Source organism: Cimex lectularius, unplaced genomic scaffold, assembly GCF_000648675.2.
Source record: "Cimex lectularius strain Harlan isolate CLEC.00 unplaced genomic scaffold, Clec_2.1 scaffold59, whole genome shotgun sequence".
Taxonomy (NCBI): domain Eukaryota; kingdom Metazoa; phylum Arthropoda; class Insecta; order Hemiptera; family Cimicidae; genus Cimex; species Cimex lectularius.
Genome location: NW_019392794.1, coordinates 862719 through 884645, shown reverse-complemented (window position 1 = coordinate 884645; position 21927 = coordinate 862719). Strand labels below are relative to the sequence as shown.

The 21927-nt window shown below is 34.8% G+C and overlaps 1 protein-coding gene across 3 annotated transcripts; it reads right to left on the bottom strand.

Annotated features, from left to right (window-relative positions):
* Positions 1 to 672: 672 nt before the first annotated feature.
* LOC106662033 (glucose dehydrogenase [FAD, quinone]-like) lies at positions 673 to 17830 on the bottom strand. 3 transcript variants are annotated; one of them, XM_014385831.2, is made up of 5 exons: positions 17683 to 17830; positions 3217 to 3315; positions 2849 to 3155; positions 2639 to 2767; positions 673 to 2582 (listed from the first exon to the last, which is right to left on the bottom strand). In XM_014385831.2, exons 2-5 carry the CDS (start codon positions 3307 to 3309, stop codon positions 1144 to 1146), a joined length of 1968 nt encoding a protein of 655 aa, XP_014241317.1. In that variant the 5' UTR covers positions 3310 to 3315; positions 17683 to 17830; the 3' UTR covers positions 673 to 1143. The 3 variants fall into 3 exon arrangements, with proteins under 3 accessions (XP_014241317.1, XP_014241316.1, XP_014241318.1); XM_014385830.2 differs by lacking the exon at positions 17683 to 17830 and adding an exon at positions 6167 to 6316; XM_014385832.2 differs by lacking the exon at positions 17683 to 17830 and adding an exon at positions 6008 to 6125.
* Between the last annotated feature and the right edge of the window lie 4097 nt (positions 17831 to 21927).

Sequence of the window (21927 nt, the reverse complement as noted above, 5' to 3'; positions counted from 1 at the left end):
ATTTACACGACTATAAACAACAAATTTACATGTACAAACCAGTTCTTCGACCTATTTGGGCATACAGAACTGAGCTTCGATGTACCACTGTCATCTAATGTCAAACTAATTCAAGCTTTCCAATCAGATTGTTAGAAGAATCAAGCTCCTTACTACGACTCTAACTTATCCAACCTATCCACAATGACCTTAACATTACTTCCTTAAAGAATTTATCCCTACCCTTTTCTCAAGTTTTACTCTAATCTTGCTACCCACTAGGTCTTCTCTACACGTGTCCCGCTTCTTGGCCCTTAGAAGAGCTTTGCAGGTGAATAATCTTGCTACCCATCCAAAATCTACTTCTCAAGCTCCATCCACTCTATCTACCTCTCATCCCAACACCCTTCACATAACCCGAAACGACGATGGTCCCGAAACCTTCCTGATTTTATTCCGATATCAAATTTCTGGCACTCAATCGGCTGTTTTCTTATTACACGTGTCAACTGGGTCCAGTGCTGGTGTTAGTGAAAGCGTAAAGAACTTTTTTTTTCTCGAACTAACACGATCTAACAGAGTTAACATGATTAACACAAAGATCGTGAAACCTCTATTGTCTTCGTTTCAAATAATAATAAATTACAAGTTAGGAAATTACAAGGTAATAAATAAATAAGACATATTTGGCGTTTATAACTGTTTATTTTGTTTAAGACATATTGCTTAACATTCTTTGAATGAAACAATACATAGAGGTAAAGCGAAATTCTTCATAAATTGAAATAAGTAAACGGCATAAAGCCGTTTCTAAGTATAACTAAAAACAAAATTGATTTGCTGTTTTTGTACTTAAAATTTATGTACATTTAAACAGTTATGTAAGTCCATAACAACTTTATATCGTAATAGTTCGCACTACAGTAAAAAGAGTTCTGTTACTCGAAGCACTTCTGAAGTTTCTTGAGGCGGGGTCAGTCTTTTTATCATTGTTTTATGGACAATTAAAATTAAATATGGCTTAAGTAAACAGTCCATAATTTAGGTAAAATAATCGACACTAAACTAATTACAAAAGCAGCATTTCTCTTAATAAAGCTATATTTTATATGGCAAATATTACATGTATGTACATAATTCGTCAATTGGAGTCATAGCAACGATTTAAAAATTATAGTTGTAATCAAACAAATCCAACGTATCTCCAAATTCCTCATTTCTTAAATGATTGCCCTCCAGTGGAGAAGTAAAGCCGGGCCGACCGTTGCAGTCCTGTTTTATGAGATCGGCGGCTTTTTCGCCGATCATGTACGCCGGTGCTTGTGTGTGGCCGCCAGTTATGGACGGCATTATGGAAGCATCGGCCACCCTGAGACTGGAGACACCCTTAACCCTAAGTCGCGAATCGACGACGGTACCCATTTTGCACGTGCCGGACTGATGGTGGAACTGGGTAGTGATCGTCCTCACGGCGCACTCCCAGTATTCGTCTGTACCGAATTGGTACGCCCTGCACTGGGGGAAAGGCCTCTTATAAAGCCGGGCGCCGAATTGCTTGAATGGCGGAGACTCGGCTAGGGCTATCGCGATTTTAATGGCCTCCACTAGGATCAGAGCGTCGATCCGACTGTCGAGAAAGTTGTGCTGAATCTTGACCTTGCTGAGAGGGTCTGCGTCCTTCAGCCTGACTGTACCCCTACTCTGAGGATACAGGACCATCGGCCAAATTGAAAACGTGTCCTTCCCGTCGATCGGTTGATACGTCTTTTCGTATGTCTCGTCGTCAATCCCGAATGTCTTCCTTAATAGTAGACCTGAATCTATGTTTAAACCTGCAGAAATGAAAAGCAGCTCGATATCCGGGTAGTCTTCTGTACTGTTTGAATACTTTGTTTTCATGTAGGCAACCCCTTCGCAACCGAGAGAAGTTAAAATTCCTTTGGTGCCGACTACGTACTGAAGGGCAGTCGGAAGGATCTGATCCACGATTCTAAAAGGATTGATGCTCACGTTTTGATTGATGAGGAAAACAAGGCCGTGCATTCCTATGTGTTCCATCAAGTTATCACCAACAGGCAGATCTTGTATCACGGGAATGTTAAATTGTTCCAAGTGATGTCTCGGTCCGATGCCGCTCAACATCAGAAGCTGCGGACTGTTAAAAGCGCCCGCTGATAGTATCACCTCTTTTTTCGCAAAAACTACGTACTCTTTGCCTTCTTTCGTATACACTACACCGTAAGCCCTTTTTGTCCTAGGATCAATCAAAATCTTCGTCACACGGCTTCTGAGAGTGAATTGGAAATTTTTTCTTCGTAAAATAGGTTTGAGGTAGGCCGTCGCTGCCGACACTCTTTCACCGTTCCTTGTAGTCGATTGAATCCGCGAAAAACCTATGTGAGAATTAGGATTATTGTAATCCACTAAGGAGTAGCCGTAATGCTTTCCAGCTTTAAGGAAAGCTCCTAGAAGGGGCGTTTCGAAAGGAACGTAGTTCAAAGGTAAATGCCCTGTCGTTCCATGGTATTTCGAACCTCGTAGATCATTGATCATCATGTTTTCCACTTTTCTGAAGTAAGGAAGGACGTCATTGTATTTCCAACCTGTTCAAAAACACAATATCAATCTTTATATTTTTTAAAGACTAGTCGGAACCAACCTGGATTTCCCTCCTTTTCCCAGTTGTCATAGTCCCTGAAATTTCCTCTCGTGTAGATCATCGCGTTCAAAATCGTTCCACCTCCTGGACCTTTTCCAGACGGCCATGGGCACTGTTCTTCGTACATTCCTTTAAAAAAAATTTAAGAAATCTTCGAAAAAACATTAAACAACCACGACTCAAGTTCAACTATGGCCAAATTGTCTATACCGGCACATGTGCCTTCCTTGAACTCCGCTGTGAACTTCCAATTCCAGTCCGTCAGAGCCATGAATACGTTGAGGATCGGGATATCGGTCAAAATGTTATCTTCATAACCGGCTTCGATGAGGAGGACGTTGACCGCGCTGTTTTCCGTCAATCGGTTCGTAATAACGCATCCGGATGGACTGGAACCGACGACTATATAGTCGTACTCTTTTCTAGTCGGACCCTTAGAAGCGTACACCCTTTCGGAGAATGTAGTGAACGGAATGTCCGCCACCCTTTTCAACCTCTTCAACCCCTTGACAGGAGGCTAGTACAATAATTATTAATTAAAATTTTTTTTTTTCGAGTAAACAATTAAAATCACTTACGAATAGATCGCCGACAATTTGCATGTTAGCATTTCCAACCGACAATTGGAAATAAATGACGAAAAATATCGAGCCAAATATAAATCTCGACATCGTGACCTGAAAAATTATTTTTAGAAATTTATTAAATTGAAAATATCACAAATTTGTGCATGTCTGAGTGTTTCTGTTGTATGAGCTATGCAAAACAAATGCTAATATAAACAGCTACCATTAAAAAAAATTTTTTGCTTTTTAATTTATTGAAAAAACTTGGGCACTACTAGTTTAATCTTGAATATATAATTTTGAAACTAAAGTGATTGATACCGTTTAAATAAAACTAATTGGAAAAACGAAAATATTTTCTTTTACTTGTTATATAAGATAGACTTATATAGACAATTATGATAGACTAATATACTCTTCTGGAGAAATGTCATCTGACATGAAATGAAAGTTAAATTTTACTATTGTTTCAGATCTACAAACAAACTTTATCGTCTGTGATATAACATAAAAGTTAATTAAACTATATTTTATTAAGACACTTACAGTTGTACTAAGAAGTGGTAGGTTTTGACGTTGACCTACCTACATGATTTTTAAGCTTAAACCAAAATAAACTTGGCAAATACGCCCTAACCACTTTCCGGTAAAAATTTAATTTGTTTTGTTTTTATTACACCCTGACTTTTAAAAAACTATATTTTAACGATTAATTAATCTTTATGAAAGCTATTGGTTGAGATAAAATAGTCAATGTCACGACCGGGATTCGAACCCACGACCTTCAGCTAAATACGACGCTGCTCTACCACTTGAGCTATCGTGACTTCGATCCATTCGGACACTAACTTCCCATCTCAATCTCACCTCTCGAATTTTCCCTCCTTTTTGCCATTTTTCAACTGTCGAATCCCGCTCGTGACACTGACTTTTTTATCTCAACCAATACCTTCCATAAAGATTAATTAATTGAAAAAAATTAATTGCTCAATCGGGCCACGAACTGTAATGGATATATTTTTAACATTTTCACTCATGTGCGCGTAGAAATTTTTTTTAACATGTTTCTACAAACTTTCTGTCTAACCTTTAACGTTAATTTCTTTACTGTTAACTTTTTCTCATTATAAAATGCAATCTTTTGTGTTTTTTATTAAGTTATTTAAATGTTGTGACTAGTAGTTTATATTTAAGAACTTTTCAATATTCTCCACATTATGAAAATGTAAACTTTAACATATTTTTAACCATATTTCTTATTATGTTCATTTGCGCTGCAGTTACCTGGATAACCACAATAAATCTTCTTCTTTCTGAATAAACTCCTGAATTCCACGTAAGTATCCAGCATGTTGCTACAAAATTGAATAACGGCTCTTTCTAGAGCGCGAGTAGGAATGCCATGTGAAATTATGAAAATTGTGCTTGAACACGAAAAGAGGGCTGGCTCCCCAAACGGAACCGTTTTATTGTATATAGTGATTGATAGATATTTGTAGTGTGTATTTCTTAGTGTGAATATGTACATAGAGTGAAAGAAACGAAGATCGAATATTAGATAACCCATTAACCGCCAATTACGTGCCCTAATTGAGTGGATGATATGCAAATAAGAAATAATTTATTTAAAAATGAGTGAGAGTGTGGTACGAATCGAACGAATCAGCCCTGCTCTATCAGCTTTTCTTGATTCCCTTTTCATTATGTGTGAAATTATTCTGCTGTTTCTTTTGTGTTTTCGTGAGTAATAAATATTTTGAATACCTGACATGTATATATTTTTTTTTAAATCGTGACCCCCTTATTTAACGATGTGAGCACAGTTAATAATTTAATCGTAGATTTATCAAAACATTTTATTGACTCGGAGCACTATTTGCTTCAAAAACGCCTAAAAGCGTGAATAAATGTCATCATAGAAGAATCGAATCGCTTTTATTTTTATTTTTCGAGAGAGAGAGAGATTTAACGTAAACATGAAAGGCAGCACATAAACAATGTAAAATATGCGAGCAATATGAAGTAAGTGCTTGGGTATAAAAAAGTAAGAATTAAAATTAATGCTTATTTTGAAATGTAGTCTTTTATTTTCAACATAAACCTTCATTTTTACATCGTAAAACGCTGTTCTTTTAGCACATTGTAAATTCTAACCACGCAATAAATTTTCAACATTGCATTAATTAAGAATTTATTTTTATTTCTTTCAAATATTCGCCTCTGGACTTTTGTTTACTCCATCACTCTTAATATAATTTTATATAAGTTTATATAATAACTACCGGTTTGTTGTCACGGACGAGAAGTCAAACCAGTTCACAAAATATTTTCTCCATATTATTAACTATTTTCAATTAATTAATCCTTATGCGAGGTTTTGGTCGTGGGTTCGAATCCCGCTCGTGACACTAATTTTTCATTTCAACCAATACCATACATAAAGATTAATTAATTGAAAGAAGTTATTTGGTCAATCGGACCACGAAATATAATGAATTATTAATAATGAAACATAAAAGGGCTATGTCGGGATTTGAACACAGAACTGCTAGACTGACAAATACGAGTCATTCAAAAAATTTTGCTAGTTTTAATTTAAAAAACCCTAACAAATGAGAAATTATTGATGTGATAACATTGAAAGCCTTTGAATTTTCTACCGACCATATGAATAATTCAATTATAATATAAGTTTTTGGTCAAATAAAAATAGGAATAATTATGAGGAAAATGCCAAAATTATCTTATGAAAATGCGGTATGTATCATTGTTTTGTAGTTTTACATAATAAATGTCTAATTACCTGGAGAATTTTAATATCCTACGATGTGTAGAATACAAATTATGGCCACTATATTATCACTAATCACAATTATATTTCTATAGTTATTTTCGACTTGTTCGAAACCTACCAAAACTATCGGTTTCATTTTTCAAAATTAAACAATGTAATGTAACGGACCTTTTTAATTGACAGTCGAATAGTTGTTTAACCATGGATTAGTCTTCGATGTGGTCGCGTCCTTTTGGAAAATCGATCTTCTACTATTTATCCTTCGAGCTGAGCTGCCTATTTACAGTACAAACTGCGTGAGTTGTAAAACGTAGTGCCCAGGCGGGAAATGGGCCCGTATCATTTCGCGTTCCGTTAATCATCCCCTTGGGGCCAAATCCTTAACGACATCTTGTGCATCATATTCCCGGAAAAAATTGTTAATCTAAACGACCCGACAAAAGATTTCCAATTCTTTATCTTCGGCCGTATTAGGAAGGCCTTTCATCCTTAACGACGCTATAAGAGTTTCAAAACAAGGAATTGAAGTAGTGAAAACAATCAAAAATATTAACATTACGATATCTGATAGTACGTCGTTAAATAAACAAATATGCCATTTTTATATGACACTCACTTTCTCCATCGCTCTTTCACTTACTGTCTTACAAACTAACACACTCTTTATCTCTCATTCTCACATTGTCAGATCTTCTACGTCATATAGTTAGGACTCTGTCTTTCTCTCAAAAAAGGAATCAACTCTAACTCACTCACATGAATAAGAAACCTTACCTTAAAATATTAAGTCATAACATTCTCCAAAGAAACTAAGTATCAAGCAAAGACACTACTAATCAATGGCCTGAGATTAGGCATCAAAAACTGGGGAATAAGCCCCAGGATGGCGATTTGTTTATAAACCACAACGGCCAGACCCCTGGTCATACATGAAGCTCTAGTATGGTGGCCAAAAGCACTGCTTAAGAAGACCTAAAACAAACTGCATTGTATATAAAGACGCTTATCTTAACATAATAGGGGCGAGGCATACTCTACAGCAGCGATGAAAAACGTACCCTTACACATTCTTGCACAAAAAGTGACTTGCGTAAGTGAACTCCTGAGATACCAAGAAAAACAACTAGATCTAAGGAAAAATCATGACAAAATTCTAGAGAGAATTAAAATAAATGAAATGGCTACACCGGTATCTGTCAAAATGAGAGAAAAAACTTTGACAGGCCCTTCCAACTGGACATAGAGATCATTAGAAGAAAGACAACCCCGAGTTTCAGTAAGGAGCTCTAGGTCATACATGAAGCTCTAGTATGGTGGCAAAAAACACTGCTTAAGAAGACCTAAAACAAACTGCATTCTATATAAAGACGCTTATCTTAACATAATAGGGGCGAGGCATACTCCACAGCAGCGATGAAAAACGTACCCTTTTATATATTATGCAGGGTGGGCGACCAAGACCCGAGGGGTTAAATGCCTGGGTAGACTCGTACACCATCCCTAATAGGAATTCTAGAGAGAATTAAAATAAATGAAATGGCTACACCGGTATCTGTCAAAATGAGAGAAAAAAACTTTGACTGGCCCTTACAACTGGACATAGAGATCATTAGAAGTTTCAGTAAGGAGCTTTAGGTCATACATGAAGCTCTAGTATGGTGGCCAAAATCACTGCTTAAGAAGAACTAAAACAAACTGCATTGTCTATAAAGACGCTCATCTTAACATAATAGGGGCGAGGCATACTCCAAAGCAGCGATGGAAAACGTACCCTTATATATATTATGCAGGGTGGGCGACCAAGACCCGAGGGGTTAAATGCCTGGGTAGACTCGTACCCCATCCCTAATAGGAATTCTAGAGAGAATTAAAATAAATGAAACGGCTAAACCTTATCTGTCAAAACGAGAGAAAAAACTTTGGCAGGCCCTTCCAACTGGACATATATAACAGAGATCATTAGAAGAAAGACAACCCCGAGTTTCAGTAAGGAGCTCTAGGTAAAGATGAAATAGTGATCAGGTTGTAGTAGAAATATATAGGTATAGAAGAAATAGGAAGGACCTTATTACTATCTAGTAGACACCCTTTGCAGCAAAATATCTTTCAAGCTGAGCTCAAAATATCGTTCATACTGGGTGCAAGGGAGTTGATAAAGAAGTAAATGACAGCTGTACGAATTTACTATTTTCTGACAGCCATGTGGTGCTACAGAGGCACAAAATGCGTACGCTTTTAGCTCCAAATTAATCTGGGAATGCCTATATTGTATAATGGTACAAGGAAAACACAAAGTTACCTGTGGTATGGTACAGGCCGACCAACTAAGAAGGGGCAGCCTCTCATTGATGGGACTGCAATCACAACTAGATTTACCGGAGGGTGTGCTAAAGTTACACCTAGAAAAATAGCCGGAGAGAGAAAAACTCAAACACGACAAATGTACCAGGTATTAGGAAAGCTAAGAGATTTATAAATCTCTCAAAAAGAAGGTGAAAGATCTCCACTCTATCAGCAGGCAAGATTTGAGAAATATTATAAATCGGCCACTACCATCTTAGCTACCACCAAAAGATTTTAAACAAAGTAGACACAGAAACATGTGAAAGGAAACCTCATATTTTTTGCGAATGTGAGGCACTAGCCTTGTGCAGAGTAGTCACTTGGACAAGGCGATTCTTATACCCAGAAAAGTACGCGATGTAGTACCTTTGAAGAAAAAAATAAACTTAAATATTAACAAATTAAAAATATAAGAAGGGGAATGAGAAGAAATTGTTTGATAGAGGAAGGAGCCAAGAAAGTATATCCCGCGATAGGAGGGAACAGACATTTCAAATCACGATACATACTAGAGATCTAGACATATGGGATCTCTTTGGATAGCTAAATATGAATTGAAGAAAGCATTTTATGAGCTGTAGCTCTTGAATCTGTTAGCAAGCTCGCAGGTGAGTCCACCGTAGTAGACCAACCAGCCATAATTGAAATGGGGAAGCACACGGGAGTTTTTAACCCAGGAGTTTGCAGATACCGACTGGGACGAATTGGCTTGCATGACGGAATTGGCGGACGGTGGAGAAGCAGCATTGTGAGATTTGGGAAATGTGAGGTTTCCAGGATAGGTTTGATCAAGGACGATCCCTAGGTTTTTGACAGATGGGAATCCTTTGGTATCCTTTCTTGGCCTCTCCTCCAAAAAACTAATTCTTCATCTCTCATCTTCAGATCTTCCACCTCAGTATCTTCTTTATTCGTATCTGTCTTTCTTGACACTTTCTCTTTCACTATCTTTCTATCTAACTATCCATCTATCTCACACAATCACTACTCTCTCTTCCTTTTTCTGTCTACTTCATTTTTCTCTCAATCACTAATTGTACTCCTGTTTTCGCTCTTTCTTTCAATATATCTATAACAACTTTTTCGGTGTCACAGNTTGAAAGTTAACATTGCATAATCACACGTTTAATCATCCCTGCGGGGCTTCAGTGCCCGCAACGGTTATCACTGTAGGATAAAGGTCATGGGTTCAAATCCTGCAGCCGTGCATTCGAAACCGACTCAAACAAATGGACTTCTTTTTTTGGCAAAAACACCGAAACCCCGACACCCTGAGGGTTGATGGGCTGTAGCGAACCATTCTAAAAAATAATCATCCCTGTATCGGGTAATTTTCGCTTTTTTTCAAACTGACTTCTTCCTCGGTGGTTGTGTCGGTTTTTAGCTCCCAATTAACATCGTGCACAATCGCACAAACACAGATAGCCTGCACATATTCCATCTGCAAGTGATATTATGATCCAACAAAAAAGTCATTACGTTATAATTTCAATAAATATTTATAAATCTGTTCAATCTTTTGAATATAGCAAGAATGATTTTATTTTAAAGATAAACCTTCTACCTGCTTTCTTACTTACTACTACTAAAGTACTTAAATAGGCAGAGCTTCTAAACTACCTGCCTATCTATGTATCTATCCATCTATCTCTTTCTATCACTGAGACTTTTTATTTCAATGTCTTTCTATATTTTATCTCTGCTGTTTATCTGTCTTTCTCTCTATTATCTACCCATCTCTTCCTCCATCTTTCCATCTATCTGCATTCTCTGTACTTCTCCTATTTCTTCATTTTTTCTCGTCTTCATCTCTCTACCTACTTTACTATATCTCCTCTACATATATATATACCTGTTACCAACCTATATACCTATTTGTTTCTTGCTATACCTGTTACCAACCTATATACCTATTTGTTTCTAGCTATCCCTGTCACCAACATTTCTCACTTACTTTTTTCTCTGTTTTTCTCCCTTACTCCCTTTCGTTTCGTCATCTCTTCAGTTTTATTCTTTTGTACGTCCTTATCAGTTGAATTTATTAAGTGTCAAAATTCAGACCCTTGTGCCTTTATTATTCCTCATATCTCAAACATTCAAACTTTTCCCTTCAAGCAAGGAGGATCCTGGGCAATATCTTCCGCACCGATTTCTAATGGCCAAAAATCACTGTATTCCAGTTACACGGAATAATCTGTCACGCAATACGAACAACCTCAGAAAACGTATTTTCTATTATTATATTGCTTGGAAAAAAATTCAGCCAACGTAACGGCCTTAAACCTAACTATTTTCGTTAGCCTAGCCCGGTTTTAATTAGGAGCAGTAAATGCGTACTACGGTATCACATTATGCGGTCTACTTTCCCCATTAAGAATGAAAAAGTAACAGAAAGAATCACACATCTTCTAAGTTTCACTGTTACTTAACCAATTATATAGATGAAAATTCTCTGGATTTAGAAAGCCTTCTTTCCTTATTGACTGTCTGGAATATCAACTTAGTGTAACAGAAAAATAGTTGCCTCGTGACGCTGGCGGAAGTACGTGCCACATCAATCTATATTATTATCTAAAAAACGGTTATTATATTATCGTAGTATATTCTTCCAATGGATCGATGACACAGATCAAGACAATATAATGTTTTTTAAAACATGCTTTGTCTTTGATTTTAAAAAATTGAAGAAGTCTTGTTTCCCTCTAAGTCCTGCAAGAGTTAATCTTCTTTGAGAAGAAAGGATAATTCCTACTTATCACTTCTTAATTCAATTTCCTAAAGCAAGCGTTTATTCCGGATGGCCGACGTTTCGGGGTTTGTCTTTTTTTATTTTTTATATCGCCGCTTAAGAATTATTCATCCGCCAACCCATCTAACTAGTAGTCCATGTATCAACTTATTCATTTCAATATTACAATTTGGAATTCGAACTTATAATTTTTTATTATTACGCTAATTAGTCAAAATGTAATGTGATTTATTTAGTAATAAAATAGAACTTGTTTTCAAAAGCAAGAATAAAAATCCCCCAACTTTTTTGGTTACCTCTTCAAATTATTGAGCATAATTAGTGTGTTGTAGGTTATTCAAAAAATTATAGTTTTTCATCGGTACTGTTTTTTAAAAGATTGTCTATTAAAAGTAAAAAGTTTTTTTTTTAGATTTACATTTATTGTTTTTCATGTTACAGTTCTATAGAATGGTTAGACCTCCTAGGAGGCCTCTGGCCTTTCCCTCATGGATTGGGCGCCATCGACTTCTTTGGTCATTCCCTTCCGTTCCCTAAAGCTAGTCATTCTCACACTCACTCACAATAAATACATACATACTCCTATATAAAAACCCAATTACACATGCATATCCTCTGTCTAGAATCCGGGTCGGAGGGTACTCGTTATTCCGCCCGACCCGGCTTGGCGGAGCAGCGGTGGAGCCTGGAGATGATATGCTGCACCGCCGCCCAGCATACCTCTATTCTAACATAAACTTAACCTATAAAACAAATACCCCACTTTATACAACCCATTATCCCGATATCACTCAAAAACCTAAAAAGTTTTTCTTTAAGCTCGCTGCCATGCTCGAACATTCTCCTATAGTCCGGTATTCCATTTCGGTCCCTATACAGGTCCAAGCTGCGACACCGTGACTGATATCTTGGCATGCTGGGCACCTGGGTTATAGTTCTATATATTTATTTATTGTTATATTTAAAGTTGTTTTGTTTTTTAATATTATTTTAAGATTATTCATTCAAAGTGTTAAAGCTGACGTTAAATGTACACCTTAAATTAAAATTTGCAATGCTATCCTACGTGTTCCTGAGGAAGACCTCATAGTTGGTCGAATCTAGTACGAGAAAATATTAGTTCAATTTTTCAAAACGACCTCAACCCCGATCTCAACACGTCAAAGAAATTTAACATTAATGTTACGCTATGCAAAATATTGTTGCCAAATAAATAATTAAATTTAAACAATAATAAGCTTTAGAATAATTTGTGCACTTCAGTAAGATCTTTTGATTCATAATTCAATATGAAAAACTTGCAATCTGTATTAAAAATCTTGTAAAAATTAACTATTTTTTATTTTTTTCATATCAACTCCCGGAGTTCCGGTGTTAAAAGGATAAATTTAATCATATATGATGATGAATTTGAAAGAAAGTAAAAACGCTCATTCCTTGGTCAAGCTTTCGACTTTTCTAACACGTAATTTAAACCGTTAACAAATATAAACATCTACAATCGAATCTTGATAATTCGAAATCCAAGGGACCACACAAATAATTCGAATTATCAAGAGGAAATAAAATCAAATTATTAAGAGTCGATATGCATATTTACAATTTATTACTCCAATTGTAGATATATAAAAATAATGAACAAGTGGAAATAAATCAACCATAAAATTGAACATTGTTATGTAATTTATTTAGGAATCGTGAGATGCGGTTTGGTGTGATGTAGGTTTCAGAGAAACATTTTCTTTATCGTGCCAACGTTTCGATCTTTATTGAGCCCTGAAGATGATCTCAATAAAGATCGAAACGTTGGCACGATAAAGAAAATGTTTCTCTGAAACCTACATCACACCAGACCGCATCTCACAATTTCTAAATAAATATCGATTAACGGTCACTAATCACCACACATTGTTATGTAATATTAAAAAAATTCGTGAGCGGTTTTTGTTTAATGTGGCCTGTCTAGATGATTTTCCAAAGTGACCAGTGGTGAAAGCACTGCCCGCCCACAGTTAAATACATTTAATGTTTGCACGGTGTTATGGTGAGTACTCTATATTCCTCCATCGCCCTTACACGTAATATTTAACTAATCTAATTGAAGGTTTATGAGGTACTCAATATTCCGCCATCCCTCTCACACTATACATTCACATTCAATCTAGGGAAAAAAAGTGATGTTTATCAAATACCATATGTAACAAAATAGCCCGGTTTCTTCCAAAAATAAGAATAGGAGAGTCAAATATTCGCTGCTGTGCTCAACACCAATCCTTCCATGTAGCAAGCCTACTAGTTCTTATTTAGAATCAAGAAATGACACTCTTTAATTATATGGGGCACATGCCAGTATATACTGCTCATAGTAGTAAATATTTCGATGGTTTATATATGTACTAGCTTTTACCCGCAACTTCGTCCAAGCGGAACTCTGTTTCAATGTACCTTTCTAATGCTACGAAAAGTGCTAGTATGGCTTTCTAATATAATTTTTTTGTTTCTCAAATTCTTCGCTTCTTCAATTCACTATACATGGAAAAAATTGTCCATATAATCCCCCTAGGGGTAGAAATTTGGCTATTCCTTTCTTATCGGCTATCCATGTCATTATAGGAATTTCAGCCCTTTAGATCCAGAGGTTTGGTCTGTGCGTTGTCTCAATCGGTCACGGAACTATTTGATATATATAAAAGATAGGGATGGAATTTCAAAAAATCTTTTCTTAGCGGCTATCCATGCCATTATAAGAACGCACTGTCGAAATTTCAACCATTTAGATCCATGGGTTTGGTCTATAAAAAAAAATACGTGTTTAATATTTTATACTCTAGTTTCACTTGTTCACCTTTTTTGTAGAAAAATTATGCAGGGTACCTCAGGTCCAGTCCAACTTTAAAATTTCCCCTATACATCCTGACATAACATTTTAAAGGATTTTTTACGCTGAAAATAATGGTGCATCGGATTTTAAATTGGTCAAAAAATGACAAAGTTATGGCAAAAAGAAACCGGCAGGGTCATTTCGACGAGGAGCGGTCGTGAAAATCCGAATTCCTCTCTCCGAAATGTTGGAAGGGTTTTAGGTTTTTCATAAAATAAAATTAGAAATGTACTCTGGACTTTCAATTTTAAGCCGTATCGCTTTATTCTTATCTAGGGACTTTTTTACGCTGAAAATAATAGTGCAACCGGATTTTAAATTGGACAAAAAATGACAAAGTTATGGCAAAAAGTTTGAAGGGAAAAACAGTCATTTGGTTTGCTATTTTATTTATTTTATTCACATTTCACGTTCGAACTGCCTGCCTTGCGTAAAGATGCAAAGACACTGTTTTATATGTAGAAGATAAAGATGGAATTTCGAAAAATCCTTTCTTACCGGCTATCCATGCCATTATAAGAATGCACTGTCGAAATTTCAACCCTTTGGATCCAGGGGTTTGGTCTGTGCGTTGTCTGTCAGTCAGCCACGGAACAGTATTATGTATTCAGATTATTCTATTCTAAAGCTTCATCTCAACCATTTAACTTTGGTAACACAATGAAATTGTAAAAATTACTAAGAGACAAAGATATAAACTTAAGAATTCGTCCTAATAAGCTGCGTGTATAAAATTTTGACATTTAGAAACTATCTAACTGTAAGAGACGTTAATGGTCAAATCATTGGCATTGCAATACGAATTAATAATGGAAATTTGTGGAATTTTGAATAAGTTTGAATGACGAATAACAACTAACAATCTAAATAATTACCTCATAAACCTGTTGGAAAATATGTCAGATCAGCTCACTTTTATTGTGTTGTACGTTGTAGCCGTCTTATTTATTCTTATTCATTTGTCTTACTGTTTTAATAATTTCTGCATAGCGCATTTGAAAAATAATGTTTGCTGTCAATTCTGCAATTAACTTTAACTAGACGGCAAACGATCGTCCTTCACCATCCCAGGCTGCAATTTGAAGGTGAAGAACTTACGAGTCGGGGTCATCACACGTATTAGACAACAGGCGAAAGTCACTGTTGATTTATTCATACTGTTATCAACGGCGTAATATGTACATACTAAAAATACCTGACTTCTAAATTAGGTAATACTTGTGAATGGAAATAAATAAATAAAAAAAATTAAAAGATTTTCTCCTAACGCGGACTTTCCTTGATTCATTATGTTTGTTTTCTGCTAAGATGCTTAATTATACTTTGTTGTTCCAGCCCTGTAATTAGATGTGAATTTTAATGAATTTTGAGGATAATTTTTTTCAAAAAGTTTACATTCGTGAAATTTAAAAAAAAATCGATTTGTTCTGAAGATAACAAAGTTTTCCTTCAGAACTCGATAATTTCAATTTATCCTTTAACTGATTGTTTACAGTAAGTTTTAAAAAACCAACATACATTAAATTTTCATATTGTATTAAATTAAATTTTAAAATTGCAACTTTTTAAACCATCTAAAGTTACACGATAAACTGAAATTATCTATTTCTGAATAAAAACTTCAATATATCGGAAATAAATCGATGAATTTTTGAGTTTCTGATAGCATTATTTTAGAATCCGCCTTTCAAAACGTACCTTCGAAAAACAAATTGATCACTACGTCTTCTTAACGCGCCAAGTTATTAAAATTGTAATAGCACCAGCAGATTTATGTAATGTTTCGATTTTGCAGAAATTTTCCGGTCCGCCCAATCTCGCTCCAATGAAAGATACGATTCGTCGTCACATAATCTGTTTTATTCTATTCTTTGGTGTATGTTCTTTTGGAATGGGATAGCGGCTTAATAGCGGATTGACTCAATACTTAAATAATTAAATTAAATCTCTATTTTAAACTATACTGCCCATAAAAAAAAACTATCACGCGGTTTTTGCACGAAAAATAGCCAGGAAAAGTTGACTTTCCGTCATCAGGATATCGACAGCATAAGCATTCCTCATCCCAAAAGGTCAAAGTAAGAAAAACTGAGAATTGTCACTTCCCTGGTCACTTTCTTGAAAAAGTACTCGGAAAAAAAGTTGTAGAGTATAATATTATTGCGAAAACGTGACGGTTCAAAATGTATTCATTCTTGAAAATTGGGAGAAAGATCGGTTTTTCCATGAGTGACTACGTTTTTTACCCGAAAATCGCGAATAACTCGAAAACTGTTGTTCTGGCAAAATAGAAGGTGACCAATTGGAAGCTTATTAAAATTTTCTATCGATTGCTAAAGGTCGTCCCTCCACAGTCAATTTGAATTTTTCGTAAAAAGTGCAAAAATTGACACGTTCCAGAATTTTTGAATTTACTGATCAATGACCGAAACTAGGAAAACATTTTAAAAAGTTCCATCTTGTTCAGATTAACATTTTCTAAAAAATGAGACTTAGCGCAGGTCTCTTACTTAAAAGGCAAAATATGCAAATTTGGCCATTTTTTCGTGCAAAACCCAGGTGGTCGGTTTTTTTCTGGGCAGTGTATATTCTTTGACAAATCCTGCTAATCTAGATAGCTGCAATCCTTTAAACTTGTTTAAACTAATAATATGTGAGTTTTCAATAAAAAAGTTAAACATAAATGAATTTCTGAATGAAAGAACGTGTTTATTTCTTAACAATGTATAACAACCAACAATTGCTAGTAGTTACTAATACCAATACAAATAAGTCAATTTTCTTTTCTTTTTACCAATAAAAATTTCTGGGGTTCATGGCTCCATTCAAAGTTGAGATGAAACAATAAAATTTATTTTTTGTCTTGATAATTCTGATATTAAACTGCTCTCTTTTCTCTTGATTATCCTCTCATCCACTTTCCACTACCGTCAGACAGATAACGTATGAAAAAATGCATGTAATATCGTGCTGTGCTGTTTCTAATATGCGTTTATATGCTATATGTAGTATGTTGTATGCCCTTAATATGTGTCATTACTAAAAACAAACTACATCACTTGTTTTTCTAACATGGTAAATTTCTTTTCTACAAAAACAAATTTACGTACTCTCTAAATAAATTTATTCTGCCTGAAAGGACATTTTTTTTCTAAATAAATTTATTCTGCCTGAAAAGACATTTTTTTAGAAAGTTAATTGAAGCGGTTTCTGTTTATGGGATCGCTGTTGTTTTATGGATGAAACAACACGAGACACTCTTTTACTTAGTTTATAACGTGATAAGAGTATTTTTTACATTCATCAGGAAAATGACTTTATAATAAGTTATCAATTACGAAGACGATCATGAGAAATTTTGTATATTTTAATAGTATTAAACAGTTAAATGTCGTTAAATACCATCGTTAAGCATGAGAAGAAAGTTATTGTTAACAAACTCTAAAGGAAAAATTTCAATAATTCTGTTTAAACTTACTGGTTTTTTCAACAGTTCATAAATTTATTTAAATATGGCATTAATAATTTAAAAGTATACAAAATTTTTGCCCTGCTTTGATGAACTATTACAAGTTGAAATAATGATATGTTGATCATCTTCCTACCACAAATGCTGCAATCGTTTTATTGTTTATGTTTTTAATTTATTAATATTTTTAACGTGTAAAAATAATTTTATCAAATATAGTTTAAAATTTGAAAGAAACTCACTTATGATACGGTAGATCCAAGTGAGGAGTTGAAAGGCGACGGAATCAGCTCACGCGTCAGGTATTAAGAAGAGTTTTCGCCAAAAGGTTTCTCTTCGGTATCTTCAGTGCCATTCCGCTGTCCCAAGGGAATAAGCTACACTGAAGGCTGCCCACGAAGAAAATACGAAATGGTAAGCCGGTCCCCACCACGCTGAGAATACCTTTAAGGGTTAGGTAATAAGTATGACATAATGAAAACTTTAACCGCCTCCTTTGAGGTCGTCACAATTATCGTGTAAACAGGATCACAATCCTATTTCTACCGGACCGATTACGTTGAAGACTATTATGAAAGAAAGTGAACCATTATTACACCGTGGCGGAAAGGCACTTCCGAGCCCGTACGCCCGCCGGTTTAGCCCGCACGGATGATTTCCGCCCATAGGGAAGTACTTGATTTACTATTACTATTTGGTCCTGGGTCAAGATCAAAATACAACTAATGCTAGGATCTTCGAATAAATGCCTGACAAACAAAGCTTTTTTTAACAGGATGGATCTCAGAAATCATAGCAAATTTCTAAAAATTCTACTGTGGGTTGACCCTCATCAGTCATGACTTTACTGGTTTAAGTTTCACTTATAACAGTTTCGACTGTCAAAGTCAAAAAACTGTCGAGAAACTTCTCCTCTCTTGACATGAACTTTAAGATCAAACGTGCATCAATTTTTATCGAGCACTAACCAATGTTATTTCAGAGCTTTTAATGGCTTAAAATTGAAAATGAAGTTATCACTAACCATAACTTTGTGTTCTCTGTCCAGATTTTGTCTTTATACTTTTCTGCAACAGGTCACAAGATTTTTCTCCTTTATTATTTTTAGTAAATGTATTTTATATAATAAATCAATTAAACAATATAACCTGTTGAACTGTTTACTACTGTTCACTTTTCAGTGTCGACAAGTTCAAATTTTTTCATCTAGGTCTAATCATACCAACATCACTAAATTTACCAAGTTTACCGCGAAAGCAACTGTAGAACCGAAGACAAAATCTCAGCCAAAAAGGACATAAGATCAGAAACCTGAAGAATTTTTTAAATTTTTCCAAAAAAAATTTCTAATAAAAATAAGTCTAATCAAAAAATATTTAGGCCAATGTAGATTGCTTTCATTTTTGCGCATATATTTGATTTTCTTATAATACATCATAATAGTTAATAGAGCAATTTTGGGATCAAAGCTAAAATCTCAGCCAAAAAGAACGGAAACCTGGAAAATTTTAGATTTCTAATCAGGAAAGAAATAAACTAAATCTTTAGCATTTAGCAAAAACCAGGTTGATCTTTAAAATTGGGAACAACGCAATGTATTATCAATTCAGTATTATTCCACTGGTTTTTCCAAAATATGTCCATACTGTAATAGCTCTCCAATAAAAATTAGTTTCTAATAGAAAAATCTTAAGGCCAACGTAGGTAACATTCATTTATGCGCTTATCTTTGATTTTTTTATAATACATCATAATAGTTAATAGAGCAATTTTGGGATCAAAGATAAAATTTCAGCCAAAAAGAACAGAAACCTGGAGAGTTTTCAGGTACTAAATCAGGAAGTTAACAACATTTCTGAATCATAACTTTTAACAAAAACCAGGTAGTTATTCAAAATTTGGAACAACGAAATGTATAATCAATTCAGTATTATTCCGCTGTTTTTACAAAATTGGACCGTAGTGTTCCAATAAAATTAGAATCTAATCTAAAACTATGAAGATCAAAGTAGGTGCACCTTATATTTGGTTTTCTTGAAAATATATATATAACACTTAATACTTTATAATACAAAAACTTCTCAAACAAAAAGAATATTTTACAATTATATTCGATATAGATTATTAGCTCAAATTTTATATTTTTACGAGAATGTTACAAGTTTTTCATAATTCTAAGGTTATTTTTCGTATTCAAAAAAAATTTATTTCTCTCTTTTCAATACCTTACTTATCCGTTATGACGAAATTTAAACAATAACATTCAACTTTCAGAATTTTTTTTAACGACCATCATAGAAAAATTACTATGTTTAACATAAAAGCAAATCGACGAGGAGGAACCAAAAGAAAATTATGATCAAACAGGATAAAAGAAGAATATCTGAATAAATCTGATTAATTTGAGGTTCAATTCTTTAAATGTCGCTTAAGGAGCCATGTTTAGAAGACTCGTTATACCAATTAGTCGGCCAAGATTAGATCGTGAAATTTTGTAGTTATTTAAGAAGAAATTGTAGTAATCTATAAAAAAGGCGCACGACACACAAAATAAACCTAAAGCGAACCATTGAAGATGGTGAATACCGTGTTTATCAGGCAAAATCATGGCGATCTTTAAGATTTGTCAAAGACTCAAGTCAAAAATAAAATCATTAGAAAGAAAAATTGCATATTTTGTTGAATTAATTTAAAACATTAGCATATCATTTATGAAACAAAATTTGTAAAAACTGTGAAGGTCTTTTGCACTTGTTTAATTAACTGGGATTTTGAGATTAGTTTGAAAATTTAAAAATTTTAAAAACAAAATAATCAAAAGTTTAGATCGACACCAATAAAGCTGTGCTGCATGGAAACCGCGAAGAAACAAAACAAGGAATCAGCGCCTTGCCTGTTCATGTCCCTGATGTTGCTGTAATTGTAGAGCATACCCTCGGGTCTTTTTAGAACATCGGCTACTAGGATATGTAATTATTTGTTTTGCTGAAGTTAAAAGGTTATGCGATTATGCTAGTGAAAAGAGTAGGTGTCTTGCCTCTCCCTGCTTATAACCCTTAGAACCCTGACATAGTTCTATCTGACTGTACTCCGGTGTATAGAGAAATTAGGATGCTAGAATGTCAGAGCCTAGCCTCAACCTGTTTATACCCCTGACATCGCTGTAAGTAGAGAGTTCAGCCTCGGGTTTTGTTAGGTCACCGGCTACTAGGATATGAAATTAGAAAAAGAGATCATTTTACCTTGGATCTGGAATAACTAAAGAATATTTTATTCTCATAATTAGGAAACAAATTCAGGTAAATGATAAAAGGGCTAATATTGTTTTTTATAGATTTACAGAAGTTGAAAGATTATGTGATTATGCTATTGAAAGGAATCGGTGCTTGCCTGCTTATAACCCTTGGAATACTGACATCGTGCCATCTGACTTTACTCCAAGTGCAAAGAGAAATTATGATGCTAAAATGTCAGTGCTTGCCTCAACCTGTTTATATCCCTGACATCGCTATAAGTAGAGAGTTCAGCTTCGGATCTTGTTAGGTCACCGTCCACTAGGATATGAAATTAGATAAAGAGATAATTTTGCCTTGGATCAGGACTCGTTATATTCATTATTTATCAGGAATAAGATTCAGGTAAGTGACAAAAAGGCTATGTTTTTTACGGAAGTTAAAACGTTCTTTTTAAAAAGATAGTTTCTACTCTCAGTAAGTTGTTTTCAACGATCCGCATTTCAAGCTTATAGCTCATCCTCTGGTTGGAACAATTTACAGCCACCTCTCACGACATGAATTGCCTAGGTTAATATTGTTTGAACGGTTATATGATTATGCTATTGAAAGGACTACTTATAACCTTTATAACTTTGACATAGTTCTATTTGACTGTACTCCGGGTGCAACGAGAATATTGGATGCTAGATGTACCACCATATGTAAAACATTACTAATTGTTTAATTTCACTAATTTCGTGGTCCGCTTGACCAATTAATATATTACAATTAATTCATTCATTAATTATAATTCATTTGTCGTCGAGAATCCAATCCGATTACACGACATTTGAAAAATGGCAAAAAGGAGGGAAAATTCAGAAGGTGGGGTTGAGATGGGTGGTTGTGTTGGTGTCCGAGTGGATCGAGGTCACGATAGCTCAAGTGGTAGAGCAGCGGCGTATCTAGCCGAAGATCGTGGGTTCGAATCCCGCTCGTGCCATTGACTTTTTTATCTCAACTAAAAACCTTAAATAATTGTAATTACTAATTGTATTAATATTGGAATAAAGCTGTTCTTTATGCTTAAAAAATATTTTTCAACAATGTATCTCTATGTAAACAAATGTAAGTGTTAGCATTTTAATTATTTAGGTAAGTGTGATGTTTCATTCTATACCTCCTGAATAAAAAGTATATGACAATTATATTGGGATGAGATGGCGACCTGCCTCTCCCTGCTTATATTCCTGACGTCGAGCTATCTCATGT

Excerpts from the sequence above, each read along its gene's own strand:
- LOC106662033 (XM_014385831.2), bottom strand. The coding sequence starts at position 3,309 with ATGTCGAGATTTATATTTGGCTCGATATTTTTCGTCATTTATTTCCAA. Across the intron at positions 2,768-2,848 it reads CAAGGAAGGCACATGTGCCG|GAATGTACGAAGAACAGTGC; the intron begins GTATAGACAATT and ends TTTTTTTTAAAG. Across the intron at positions 2,583-2,638 it reads GGAAAAGGAGGGAAATCCAG|GTTGGAAATACAATGACGTC; the intron begins GTTGGTTCCGAC and ends GTTTTTGAACAG.